Source organism: Chiloscyllium punctatum, chromosome 10 (genome assembly GCF_047496795.1).
Source record: "Chiloscyllium punctatum isolate Juve2018m chromosome 10, sChiPun1.3, whole genome shotgun sequence".
In the NCBI taxonomy this organism is placed as follows: domain Eukaryota; kingdom Metazoa; phylum Chordata; class Chondrichthyes; order Orectolobiformes; family Hemiscylliidae; genus Chiloscyllium; species Chiloscyllium punctatum.
Window position 1 is genome coordinate 73,260,412 of NC_092748.1, and position 13,639 is coordinate 73,274,050.

At 37.3% G+C, this 13,639-nt stretch overlaps 1 protein-coding gene across 4 annotated transcripts in view; it reads right to left on the reverse strand.

Moving 5' to 3' along the window:
• Positions 1 to 2,666: 2,666 nt before the first annotated feature.
• csrnp3 (cysteine-serine-rich nuclear protein 3) overlaps positions 2,667 to 13,639 on the reverse strand; it is a 232,378-nt gene continuing 221,405 nt past the window's right edge. For all 4 annotated transcript variants that reach the window (XM_072579508.1, XM_072579509.1, XM_072579507.1 and 1 more), the window contains 2 exons: positions 8,505 to 8,801; positions 2,667 to 7,915 (listed from right to left, as the gene is read on the reverse strand). In XM_072579508.1, the coding sequence (XP_072435609.1) occupies positions 6,827 to 7,915; positions 8,505 to 8,801 (1,386 nt within the window). In that variant the 3' untranslated portion in view covers positions 2,667 to 6,826. The remainder of the gene's footprint in view (positions 7,916 to 8,504; positions 8,802 to 13,639) is intronic.

Here is a 13,639-nt window from a genome sequence, read left to right on the forward strand (position 1 = left end):
TTCTGCCCTGAGTCAAATTTGGTACCAGGAGCAATTTCATTTGGGAGTATGGCAACAGGAAGGCCTGTGTTCAGCTTTTCTACTCTGTTATTTAATAAGGACCTTAGGAGATACCTAATTCTCACTTAATGGCCTCATCCTACTCCCACATGTATTAACCCAGCAGCATGCAGGGGTCTGGCCATGCAGGACAAGCAACAAACCAACTAGTGCAGAGTTGATTGCCATCTCCCATTGTCCTGTGGTGTTGGATGGGACGGGGGTCTCATGTTGAAGGCATTCAGTGCCTGACCATGGGACACAGTATGAGAAAGGTAGTTCCTTTTGAAAGCCACTCTTCTGTCCTTGCTGCTGTGTGTACTCACCTACTGACTGGGATCCAGCAACAGGATTGGACCTTGAGTGTATGTTCTGCCAGCAACATCTACTGTTATCTCAGTCAATAAGGCTGCTGGACTCTTGACAAAAATCCAATAGAAAAGGTACTGTATGCTCTCACTATTCACTACTTTTAACAACTGAGATGATGGAATAGGGAGCTACATATCCTAGTTTGCCCAAGATATTTTTTAAAAAAGGTAGTATTGCAAGTTATTTAGATGGAAGCAGAGATTTTACCATATTATATACTCTGCCATATTATGACTTTTTTGACTACTTTTTAAGGTTAAATTTGAGGTCGACTATTACATAGACTATTTTTGAGAGGCTGAAATTCATGCCTGTCAAGATTGATACTATATCATTAGCAGAAGCCCAACTGATCTCTAAAGGAATATAACAAAAACAATGAATTATGGTAGTTCTGAAAAGCTGGAGCGGGATGTGACGGCCAGCACACTGATTCAAATGTTGAGCTGTTATCTGAGAAGAACTAATGTTGACTTTTACACGAGATACATGGAAAATTCCAGATTATTTGGCCAAAAATAGGGTGTTGACTTCTACATGAGATCGACTATTACTCAAGTACATATAGTATTTTTATTTTTATCCTGTACACTGGAGTAGATATGTGCTGGTGACCAGTGCAAACATGATGGGCCAAAGGATCTTTTGCCATACTGTAAAACTCCCCCCCCCTGCTGCTGATTCAGAAAGCCATGAGTGAGAGGGGGGGGGGGGGGGGGGAAGAGAGAGATGAAATAAATAGAACGGAATTTACCATCTGAAATTGTTGCTTCATGTTTGGATCACGGGTTAGAAATAAAAATATTGACATCAATTTGTTAATTCTTTCCTTTTAACCTAAAACATATCGATTATTTTTATAACAATAAGTAGTTAGACAGTGGAGGTCCAAATAGAATTGTGCTCTTGGTTAAAAAAAAATTAATCCTGTATGTAATGTACAGAGAGTAATCATAAAGACTGATGGAGAGCTATACAATCTTGGTTGCATTCTCTGGCATAGAGAATGTGAATGGATGATTTGTTCAAAGTTTCCAAGAATCAAAAGGAACTGATAGAGAAACTCTATCCATTGGATAAAGACACAAAGTGTAAAAGTAAGGCATTTCAGTACTGAAGGCTTCTATGCATAAAGAATTGCTAGAATTTAGAAATCCCTTCCACAATAAGCACATGATTAGGAAAGGGATATGAGCCATATGAAAGCAAATGGGACTATTTTACTTTGGGAACATGGTCAGTGTGGACTGGTTAGACCAAAGGGTGTGCTTCCATGCTACATGACTGTGAATCTGTAAAACATAATTGATACCAAGACAATTAGACCATTGTTAATTCTAGATTCAAGAACCAATGATCTCCTTAATGGAATCATAGCTCGGCCCATTCTGTTCATGCCAATCATCAAGCACGTAATCTACTCTAGTCGCATTCTTTAGCACTTAGTTTGTAGCCTTGCATGCTATGCCACTTAAACTGCTCATCTAAACAGATCTCAAATTTTATAATTACTCCTGCCTCTACCAAGACTTCAGGCAATGATTTCCAGAAAAACACCCAAAAAGTAAAAAAGAACCCTGAGCTAAATTCCCTGGCTCTTATTTATGTCTCCTGGTTAGTGACCCCTCTATCAAGGGAAATGTTTATTCCTAACTGTCCTATCTATGCCATTCATAATTTTGTACATCATAATCACATCTCCTCTCAGCCTTCTCTGCTCTTTGCAAAGCAACACTGCTTATCTCTTCTCTCATTGCAACTAAACACTCCAGCTCAGAAAGCATCCTGGTAAATTTCCTCTGCACCTTATGATCAGAACTGCGCACAGCACTCCAGATGTGACCTAATTAATGTTACCTAACAGGTCCATCATATTATCCTGCTCTTGTATTTAATAATTTCCTTTATAAGTGAAGCGTTAAAGGCAGTAATGCGCCTTCTTAACCACTTTATTCGCCTATCTTGTTGCCTTCCATGTAGTCCTACCATTCATCATTTATTGCCAGTACAGGTTTGAAAGTACTATATATGGCAAATAGACATGGTTTTAGTCACCTTTGAAGTATCACCTTCTTTCAATCAATACGAAGTTTATATAATTAGACTTCTGTGAAACATCGAATTGCTGTTCAGTGGAACATCTTTACATTTGTGTGCTTAGTGTTACAAATGCTGAGGATGAACAACGATACTTATTTCTGTTTACAAATGATTGATTCTGAAAATTGAATAAAGAAAGCACTACTTGGCAATGATGAAAATTCAATCAGTACTGTATTTTGGCCTCATTTCTACAGCAATGTGGAATAATTAAAACACAGAATTTCACATTCTGACCATCTATAAGCAACAACTGTATGTGCAAAGAAGGCAAAGAAGTTCAGTATCAATAGATTGTCCAGTTTTACAGACCCCGAAAATGCAAGTTAATCAGACAAATGCTAACCTGCTCCTCTCAATAGCTGGAATACAAACAAGCAGACATCAGAAAACCAAAGCTCATATAATACATGTCAGCCTTAACAATTAGCACTAATATACGAGCAACAAAAAGATATTACAGTAAAATTTGAGAAAAAAGTTTGCAATATACTGTTGCAACAAACCACAATAAATACATCAAATGTTTGTATAATCATTCATAATAAATACTGCACAGATAAATACTACCAAGGGGACTTTGCTGTGAAAAGTGTTATTACAATATATAAGACCCAGGTTGAATGCAGTTATTGAGATTGTGTGGCTTCATAGCCTACCTTCCTCTTTTGGCACAACTAAGGTCACAGGTAGACTATATAAATTCTTGCAATATCCACAGTTTTCAAAAATAGCAATGCAAAGTATTGCCTGTACGGTAAGATTTGAATAAGATAAATTACCTGTCAAATGTGAGTTGAGAAACTTCCAGTGTGTATTTCAATTCCTTTTTCAATGATGCTAAGTATAAAGTACTTTTAAAAATTTACAGCTAATGATACTACCAATCTTAAAAGTACTTGTTGTAAATTTGTAATGCAGACTTGGACCAAACCTTCCATTTCCTTTAACTGTATTCATGACACAAGCGGTTTACTCAATTTTCTTCCCAGACAAATAATTACATAACTAAGTTTTATGAAAGGTAATGATCAAACTTTATATTATTTGTACCATCACCAAAAACTAGATGTCTTTTTTGTATATCTTGTCTGTTACCTGATGGCATTTTCTCAATATTAGCAGCCTTAACATGCTATACCTGTTCAGGCCCAGTGCCTCAAGTATTTTCCACATGGTTTATGATATTAGATAAGGTTATTTTAAAATAAAATTCCATTAAGACTATATGCATGGTCCCAACTGTGGCCACTGCTCCTTGTGGCACTGCTAAAACTGATAGTTATTGCATTGGCTGGCAGATCTCAGAGATAGGACTTTCTCCTGCAGTGTGGTTGGAAATATTACCCCAAGTGAATTAATGCCCATCCACATGTTACATGATTGTACAGCAATCCAACTGGAAGGGTGGGGACGCTTGGTTTCCCACTGACTTCTTTGCCGAAGTGCAAGTATGCCAGGAGTCAGATAGGAACCCTGGCAAGACGAGGTTCTGTCCAAAGGCATCATTTTCACCCTTATTACTATAAGGCAATATAATCAGATTTCTTCAGAGGAAATTAGGTATTTTGAATTAAATGCAAAAATTCACAGGCTTTTCACTTCAATGCATGCCATCATACTGAAAAATGAAACTTTGTCTTTTGTAAAGTGCCAAATATTTTACTGTACCTGGAATTTTTTTTAAGATTTGTTGGAAATACAGCAATACAAGGTACCCACATGAAGAACAATAAGCGTGTTGTTAAAAAGTAATTTCCTTAATACTGTAGTTGTCCAACAAAGATAACTGCTGGAAAACCTTAATCTAAATTTACAAACTCTTGAAAAGTCCAGTGGTTATCTCTGTATGATCAAAAAGTGGTAGAAGAGTACGTTGGATGTTAATGTTTCAATGAAGTATCTGCCGTTTTCTTTTAAATGGAAAACACTGCAGTTTCTTCAACAGTGAAAAAAATGAAATTTAACCATCTTAATATCACAAGTTGTAACATTTCTATTTGCTATTATAAATATTTGTAAATCTAGGTGTTTGGGTGCAGTACAACTACTTTAAGAAAAGAACTTTGCAATTCAAATTTTTAATGTACAGTTTAAAAACTGTATAAACAAATAAAACCTACATTATTTTGGTCCCTGCAGTCACAAGTTGAAGAAAGTTGAGTGTGAAAGAAAAAATACTTAATATGTTTTATCTTTGCAAAGCTGTATAGAATATAGATCTTTATAGTAATTATAGTAATTTTGGCCACTTTGGTAATCACTTAAACTCAACTTAAACCTAAAGTAAATATATTCAGCCTTCAGCAACTCATACACCTAATTCTGAGCAAATTTAACTTCAACTCTTACAGTACCTCTGATTGCAGTTCTGAACCAATATTTTCAATGGAGGTAGAGTAGATGATGTCGAACTGGGAGGTTGATTTCAGAGTCTTTCCTTCATTGTTCCACAAGCATTTTGTATGCCCCAAGTAAATACTGTCCAAATGGGCAGTTATGATTTATATTCTATTTACATGACACAACTTAAATTTCAAGTAGATCAGTATAAATTCACACAAAATGAAGCCACTAGGCTTTAAGTTACAGCTGTTAAATCTGTAATAATTACCATATCAATGAATTAGCAGAGAATGCCCAGTGTCCTACTCAAATGTATGAAATGTGAGGCTTCAAATCATTATTTTTAAATAAAATTGCACTTGGACTTTCAAACCTTTCAATTTTATACTTGTTAAATTATAAATATGAAATGCAAAAATTTATTCACTAACTTAACTGCTGCGTAGGAGCATAATATAAAGTTTAATGCATTTTGGGAAGTGAATATTCAACCAGGAAATAATATAGCATAACTTATACCCTCTGATTGCTATCAAAAGATATCAGAAACTATTTAATGGAGCATTTAAATGAGATTCTGATATCTAATAACTTTTACTATGGTAGTTTGAGTGTTTTTCACTATACATAAGCACATCCACATAGTGAGCCAAAGTAGCATTGTCCTGGAATGTCTTTTAAAAGTCACCACTAGACTTCTACATGCTGTAAGGAATGCTATTGACAAATTCAATCTCACTGTAGTTGAGTTTCTGCATTATTCCATTTTGCGGCTGCTTCATACAGTTAGAGGATATTCACAAGTGAGCAAAAAAATTCTCAGTATAGCGTTTCAATAAAGAAAATAAACTCAGGGCCTCAACAAAGTAGCCGGATAAAACAGAAATATTATAAAATAAATACTAAATTTTCACTGGATAAATGCACAGCACTTAGAAAGAACTCAACAAGTGTTGTAGTAAAGATTTCACTTTAGTCTGCTTGATTGAATAAATATGTATTTCCTTTAGCTATTAGTGGTAACAAAAGTGGATTGTCTTTTCAGCCCCTCCATTTCCATGCCGTTGGAAGTATAGTTTTTTTTTAAATGGTAGATTTTTTTTCCTATATATTCAATGTTGTCAGATGAGAGATAGCAACAAAGAAATCCTTATTCATTACAATGGAACTAGTTCAATTGTACGTGCTATAGGTCAAAACACAACATCCTGTTCTAGGATAATTATTATAGCTGCAAGATACATCAGATGTTGGTTCCATAACTGAATAAAAACACAGCAAAGAGGAACTGCCCACTTACATCAAGCTCAAAGTATCACCTTAATTAAAAACAAAATCTATATCATTTCAAACAAAATCTTTTGCTGCTGGCCATGGATCGAATCATCAGTCTCCCATGTATACAGCTGCCAACAGGAATAATTAACATATACTTCACATAATTGCACACTAACTGGTATAAATAAATTCACAGATGACACAATAAAATTAGTTTCATTATTTTCACATAAAACAGCACGTAAGTTTTATCCACATGATTTGTTGAAAACTGGGACCTTAATTTAAATTTTTGAGAATATGTGATGCAGATTAAAAGCCAAGAGCAAAGCTTGTGATAGAATTCTTCAATCTGGCTGGGTTGGTATCCTTCACCAGTAATGCTTGTTTAACAGTTAAATACTTTCATAAGTCATAACTAATCAGTGACTAAATGGTTTATACCAAATCACGCAATATCCATTGCAGTATTTCATAGCTGTGGATTAAGAATTGTATAAAGTCTGCTTCCAATCATATCTTGCAGTCTTTAAAGCATTGAATGTTAGTGGCATCAATTACCATTACTGACCAGTTAATCTAAAGATGGCGGTTGTTAAAAACATGTAAACTACTTAAAGTTACACTTCCTTCCATTCTGAATAACTGGTAAACTGTAGTAAAGAACAAAAAAATGGAGTGACTGAGCACACTAAACAAACACAGTTTCCACTACTGATGTTTTGATAGTCTCTTCTAACAGTCCGTTGCCCTCTGGGAGGATGATGGTATTTTCCAGTACCTGCTTAGGTGCGTAAACATCCCCATTTGATGTAGCAACAAAATCATCTTGAACATGGTTATTTAAATAACTTTGAAGCTCTGCTGGAGCGTGGCTAGGCTGTTGCTCAGCATACAGACTGTTACACTGAGTATTATTTTCATGTGCTGAAGGACAACAAACTATAACAGAAGGTGTTGTTATGGGATAGTGAGGACTGGTAAAGCTTCCCTCTGGTTGATGTGCGTAGTCAATATATTGCTCTGCAGCTGAGCCATAAGGCACCAAAGAAAGTGCTTCATTCTCCTGACCCCTCTCTGTGTAGTTTGATGTTAAAGTGGCTTCGACACAGAAAGGCTCATTGCCACAATCTCTGGTAGCGGTTGTAGTGCTGGTGGTCACAGTTGTGGTTGCAGTCGCAGTATTTCCTTCTATCTGATAATACAGTGTTGAAGAATTAGAGAAATATGAAGCATCTTCTGATGGTGTGCTATCATGCGCAGATGTGCCGTCAGCATAACATAATACCGAAGAAAGTGGAATAGCCTCAGTTTGTGTCACAACAGGGGCAGCCAATGCTTCAGTAAAGCTTTCAACTTTGCTGTCTGGCTCTTCATCTGATTCACTGGCTGCCAAGCTCTGCACGCTCGAGTCTGTTATGCCACTGCATAAACTGCTCCCATCGTCATCCTCGTCCTCGTCATCTTCTCCTTGCCAGTCCAACTCCTCTGCTGACTGAAGGTGCATCACTGCTGTTTCAGGTTCATTTTCAATGTCAAAACTATCTGCAATAGAATATTCATGGGGCTGCTGGCTGTGTATCAGATGACTAGCATGAGCATTCATGTCTCCTGAGAAACCATTCTCCATCCCAAGCTGCTGCTGATTTTTCTCCAACTCCAGCTTCATTATTGTATGCAAAAAGTGTGTCCGTACCCGGATAGGGTTGAACTCAATCCTGCCTGCAGTATTGCTGCAGCCTTCTTTTGTGCATCCACATGGGAAAGACATACGGTCCACCTAGAAGAAACATGCACAGACCAGTTATTACACAAGCAAATGTAAATGGTGCATCCCAGATTATGGATACCAATCGAGTGCGTAGGTATCTGATAAACTGTACCAAATTCTGTTTAGAAGTCACACTTTTTTTTTGTAATTATTTATTGGCATGGAACACAATGTTGCCCCAGGAAATAAATATTCAAATATCCTTCTTTGTATATTACTAGCAAAAACAGACCAGTTGTAAGTCACCATTGAGTAAGAAAGAACATTGTGCATAACACATAAAAAGATCCTAGGACCAAACAAAGGTCATTTGAAAAATATGTTGAGGGGGCAGCAATGTCAATTATTTCTGCATTATTTTATATACAGTAATTCCACAACTTCAGGCCAAATAGTGTTGATAGCATGGGCATTACACTAAAATACTCTCTCCTGTCCTTTTGCAGCAAGTTACAAAATAAAGTGGTTCCCATCTCCTGTCCTGTCACATCAGTTCCTTCAAGTTGAATCAAAACAAAATATGTCAAGAAATGAGACATGAGAAAAATACACTTGCAACTAAATTAAGTCCAGGGTTCATATAAATGGCACAAATTACCTGGCACTTAATCCCTGCTTGACTACAAGCACAAAGCTCAGGATCACAGTATATTCGACAATCACAGCCACAATCCTCTCTGGATACACGAATTGCACGAAGTTCATGTTTCTCTTCTCCATCGATCTTTTTAACCCCAGAAGCCCGTAATAAGGCCCTTCTCTTTTTGGTTGGCAATGGTTGTAAGAAGAAATAGTCATCAACTTCAGTATTATCTAGGTCAATATCATCATCAGAAATATCATCTAAAGTCAGCGTATTGGCTTCCTCAGATTCTACTGTACCATTTTTTGTTAGCTGCAAAAATAAAGCATGATCTACATTAATGTCTAGTCAATACTTCTCTAAAATACAATTTTCAAGTGAAGTTTTATAGTTTGAATAAACAGTATTATGAAAAGACCAGTATTTACATTTTAATATACATTTTATCAAATTTTCAAGCAATTCAATACAATAAACTCTGGAGACGTTTATTTTAACAAATCAGTCTTCATGTTGGAAAAGAAAATTAGTTTATTTAAATAAAAAGGGCACAAGGATTATTTTTCATCTTTTAAGTGTAGCAAACAAAGAGAGGACACAATGCAGCTTCACCAGGAAGGTGTCTGATATGAAGAATATAATACAAATGAAAATCTTGTGGATCAAATAATTGTAAATTATCGGACACAAAAAAGATTCTTTTTAAAACATTATCAAACAATGAGCTTGAGCAGATTAAAAAAAAAGTTTTCAGTACTAAATTTGTCAAACTCAAAATGGAAATACAACAGAAGGTGCCAGAAACCTTGTCATAGATAGATGTTATGGAATTCATTTCTAGATTTAGTCGTTGGAGCAGAAAATGTGTTAACATTAGAGATAAAATTGGATAGGTGAAGGATAACTGTTGTTATGGGCTGGTTGAGTCAAAAATCCAGTTTCTGCATTGTGTTTTTTTGATAACATGTTCAGATAGGATTCAGAATATTGCAACTACGCATTTGTTTGCTATCACTTTGTGTGAAGACAATGAATCCCAAAGTTTAAAGCACTTCTGTTAGGAGGTGTTAAAAATACCACCCTAGCAACATAAACAATGAAAATGTTATCTTTAAAATAACATTAGGTTTCAAGGAATCATAAGCCATTTTGTGATTAAAATCCATGATCAGAAAATACTGACAATGACCTATCAACTGGTATGACTCATGCCTTTTCACGCAAAGATATGCTTTGAATACTTCATAAAAGGAAGATGAGCAATACTTTTGATAACTGTAAGCAATTCTGTTTAAAAGTTCACTCAATTTATATTTTCCATTCTGATCTATTAATGGCTGCCCCATGTATCAGGATGACCTCACTCAGTGCTCAATTTTGTAATGCTTTTCAAATATTTCAGCAGTTGAGGGAAGAACATAATACAGCATTTCAGGCAAAACTACATTTTGCTACATTGTTTTTGACATTGATAACTGACTTCCCAGTACTTTTTATCTCTTTGCAAAGTAAAAAAATTGCCAGATGGCAGCAGTGTACATTAACATTACATTTTATTGTGGCTCACTGTTAAACTCAGAACACAGTTGAATATTAATTTAGTATTTCCAATACTGAATGCACCATTTCTCAAAATACATGCCATACAAATTAAATATATTTGCTAAGCTACCAATATAACAAGCAAAAACAGAAATTGCTGGGAAAAACTCAACAGGTCTGGCAGCATCTGTGGAGAGAAAGCAGTGTTACTGTTAGGGGTCCAGTGACCATTCTTGAAACTATCCTCTGATTTTCAATATCACAAGCAATTGCTATCACACCTGCAAAGCATCCAAACCTTGAGGCTACCACTTTGAATCCCAATGACTAATGACAATGTTTTTTTTAAAAAAGTAATAAACAGCAAAATCTAGGAAGTTGAAATCATTGCAAAATGTTAATATTTGGGATTTACCACCTCTTAAGTTTTAGTTGTGATATTTATAATCCATGATTTAGCATCTTCAGTCTGCTCCTCCTAGGCATGCTCATGTTTGCTCATTTCCAGGACGAGAACAACTGGCTTCTGACATTTCTTATTTTAATATGAAGACCAGGTAGAAGAGTTTGCTTCACAAATTGTTTGCAAAACTTAAACCATTGCAGGTTTTCTGCAATCTACTTTAAAGCTGGTATATGGACATTTAATAAAAAGACATAAAATTATATCATACAACTGTTGAATTGGAGCACATCCAAAAGTTCCTTTTTAATTCATTTGCAGGATGTTGGCATCAATGGCTGGGCCAGCATCCACTGCTCACCCCTAGTTGCCCTTGAGAAGGTGGTGGTGAGCTGCCTTCTTGCAGTCCACATGCCACTGGAGAGGAAATTCCAGGATTTTGACCAAGCAGCACTAAAGAAATGGCAACATATTGCCAAGTCTGGACGGGAAGTGGTCTGGAGCGAAAATTTGAGATATTGGCATTTCCATGTATCTGCTGCCCTTATTCTTTTAGATGGAAATGGTTGTGGATTTGGAAGGTGCTCTATGAGGAGCCTTGGTAAATTGCTGCAGAGCATCTTATGTATGGCACATACAGCTGCGACTGAACATGTGTGGTGGAGTGACTGTTTATGAATGTGGTGCCAATCAAGCAAGCTCCTTTGTACTGGATAGTGTCAAACTTCTTGTGTTGTTGGAGCTGCACTCATCAAGGCAAGTGGGAAGTATTCTAATACACTTCTCATTTGTGCCTTATAAATGGTGGACAGGCTTTCAAAGACAGGTGGTGAGCCACTTGCTGCAGTATTCCTTGCCTCTAACCTGTTCTTGTAATCACTTCATTTAGATGGTAAATCCAATTCAGTTTTGGCTTAATGGTAACTCCCAGGATATTAATAGTGGGGGATTCAGTGACAGTGATACCATTGAATGTCAAGGGGCGATGGCTAGGTTGTCTCTTATTGCCTGACTCATTGCCTAACATTTGTGTGGCATGAATGTTACATGTCACTTCTCAGCCAAGCCTGAATGTTGTCCAGATCTTGTTGCATTTGAACACGTACTGCTTCAGTATCTGGGGAGTCGCAATTGGTGCTGAACATTGTGTAATAATCAGCGAACATCCTCATGTCTGATCTTATGAAGAAGGGAAGGTCATCGATGAAGCAGCTGAAGATGTTTGGGCAGAGGGCGCTACCCTGACGAACCCCTGCAGAGATATCTTGTAGTGAAGATGACTGACCTCCAACAACCACAACCCCCTTCCTATGTGCCAGGCATGACTCCAGCCATTGCAGAATTTTCCTCCTATACCCAGTGACTCCATTTTTGCTAAAATTCCTTGATACCACATTCAGTTAAATGCAGCCTCGATATCAAGGGGCTGGCACTCTCACCTCATCTCTAGATTTCAGCTCTTTTATCCATGTTTGAACCAATGCTGTAATGAGGTCAGGAGCTGAGTGGCCCTGGCAGAACCCAAACTGGCTGTCACTGAGCAGGTGCTGCTTGAAAGCACTGTTGATGACATCTTCCAACACTTTACTATTGATCAAGAGTAGACTAATGGGGTGGTTATTGACTGGGTTAGATTGTTTTTTTTGAGTACAGGACACCCTTGGCAATTTTCCAAATTGTTGGGGAGATGCCAGTATTGTTACCATATTTGAACAGCTTGGCTAGGGGAGTGCCAAGTTCTGAAGCATAAGTGTTTAGTCCTATTGCAGGCATGTTATACAGGGCCATCGCCATTGCAACTTCCAGTACCTACAACCATTTCTTGATATCATGTGGAGTGAATCAATTTAACTGAAGGCTGACATCTGTGACGCTGGGGTGCACTGGATGATGCTGAGTCGGATTATCCATTCAGCACTTCTGGCTGAAGATTGGTGTGAATCCTTCAGCCTCATCTTTTGCACGTGTTGGTCTTGTCTGTCATTGAAGGAGGGGGTATTTGTGGAACATCCTCCAGTGAATTGTTTAATTGTCCACCACCTTTCACGACTGGAGGTTGCGGGATTGCACAGTTTAGACCTGATCCACTGGTTTTGGACTTCCTTAGTTCTGTTTATCATTTCTGCTTATGCTATTTGGAATATAAGCAGTCCTGCTTTCTAGTTTTACTGCGTGGATACTTAATTGTTAGATATGCCTGCTGCTGCTCTTGGCATGTCCTCTTGCACTCTCTATTGAATCAAGGTTGATCCCCTCTTGTTTGGGAATGGTAGAGACATGAGGTTGTAGATAAGGTTGTATAATTCTGCTTATGTTCTAGAGCACCTAACAGGTGGGTGACTGAGTTGTCAGATCTGTTTGAAGTGTGCAGATGATATTATGTTACAGTCAGATCAATGCAAATTAATTTTACTTTCACCAGTGCTGTGATTAGTCAATTGTCTGCACCAAAGGATAACAATTAAGTCCCTACTAACAGTAGAATCTGTTTTCTTTTCAGTTCAATGTATAAAAATGTACCTAATTTGGAATTTGCTGAATTTATTTCAATGTTTAAACAAAGGGAGACATCAATCAACCAATTATATTTTATAACAATCTAGCAGCTATTGTAGCCATGTTTCCTGGTGCACTAATTTATGAAGTTTGCCAAATTCAGTTCACAATTTATTCCCTCCTTACCAACACTGACAAACTACTGACAGCACATGGACTTCAGCTGTTCAAGATGACAGTTCACCACCACCTTCTCAAGGGAACTTAGGAATGGGCAATAAATGCCAGCAATGGCCATGTCCATGAGTGAATAGAGAAAAAGAAATATATGTTTTTGAGTTCTGATCTAGAACCATAACCAATCATTCAACTACAATGACCTGCATCCACTATCACCATCCCAACTATCCTTACCCACCCCATCCCCATCCCTCTATTTACTTCTGGGCTTCTCTCCCACTCCCCAGTCCTGACAAAGGGTCTCGGCCCAAAACATTCACTTTCCTGCTGCTCGGATGTGGCTTGACTTGCTTCACATCTACTGACTCTGACTTCCAGCATCTGAAGTTGATACCGTCTCATTCAGTGGATTTTGTTTGTCCTTAACTACCAAGTTTCATTTTAGATTAGATTATTTACAGTGTGGAAACAGGCCCTTCGGCCCAACAAGTCCACACCGACCCACCGAAGCACAACCCAACCAGACCCA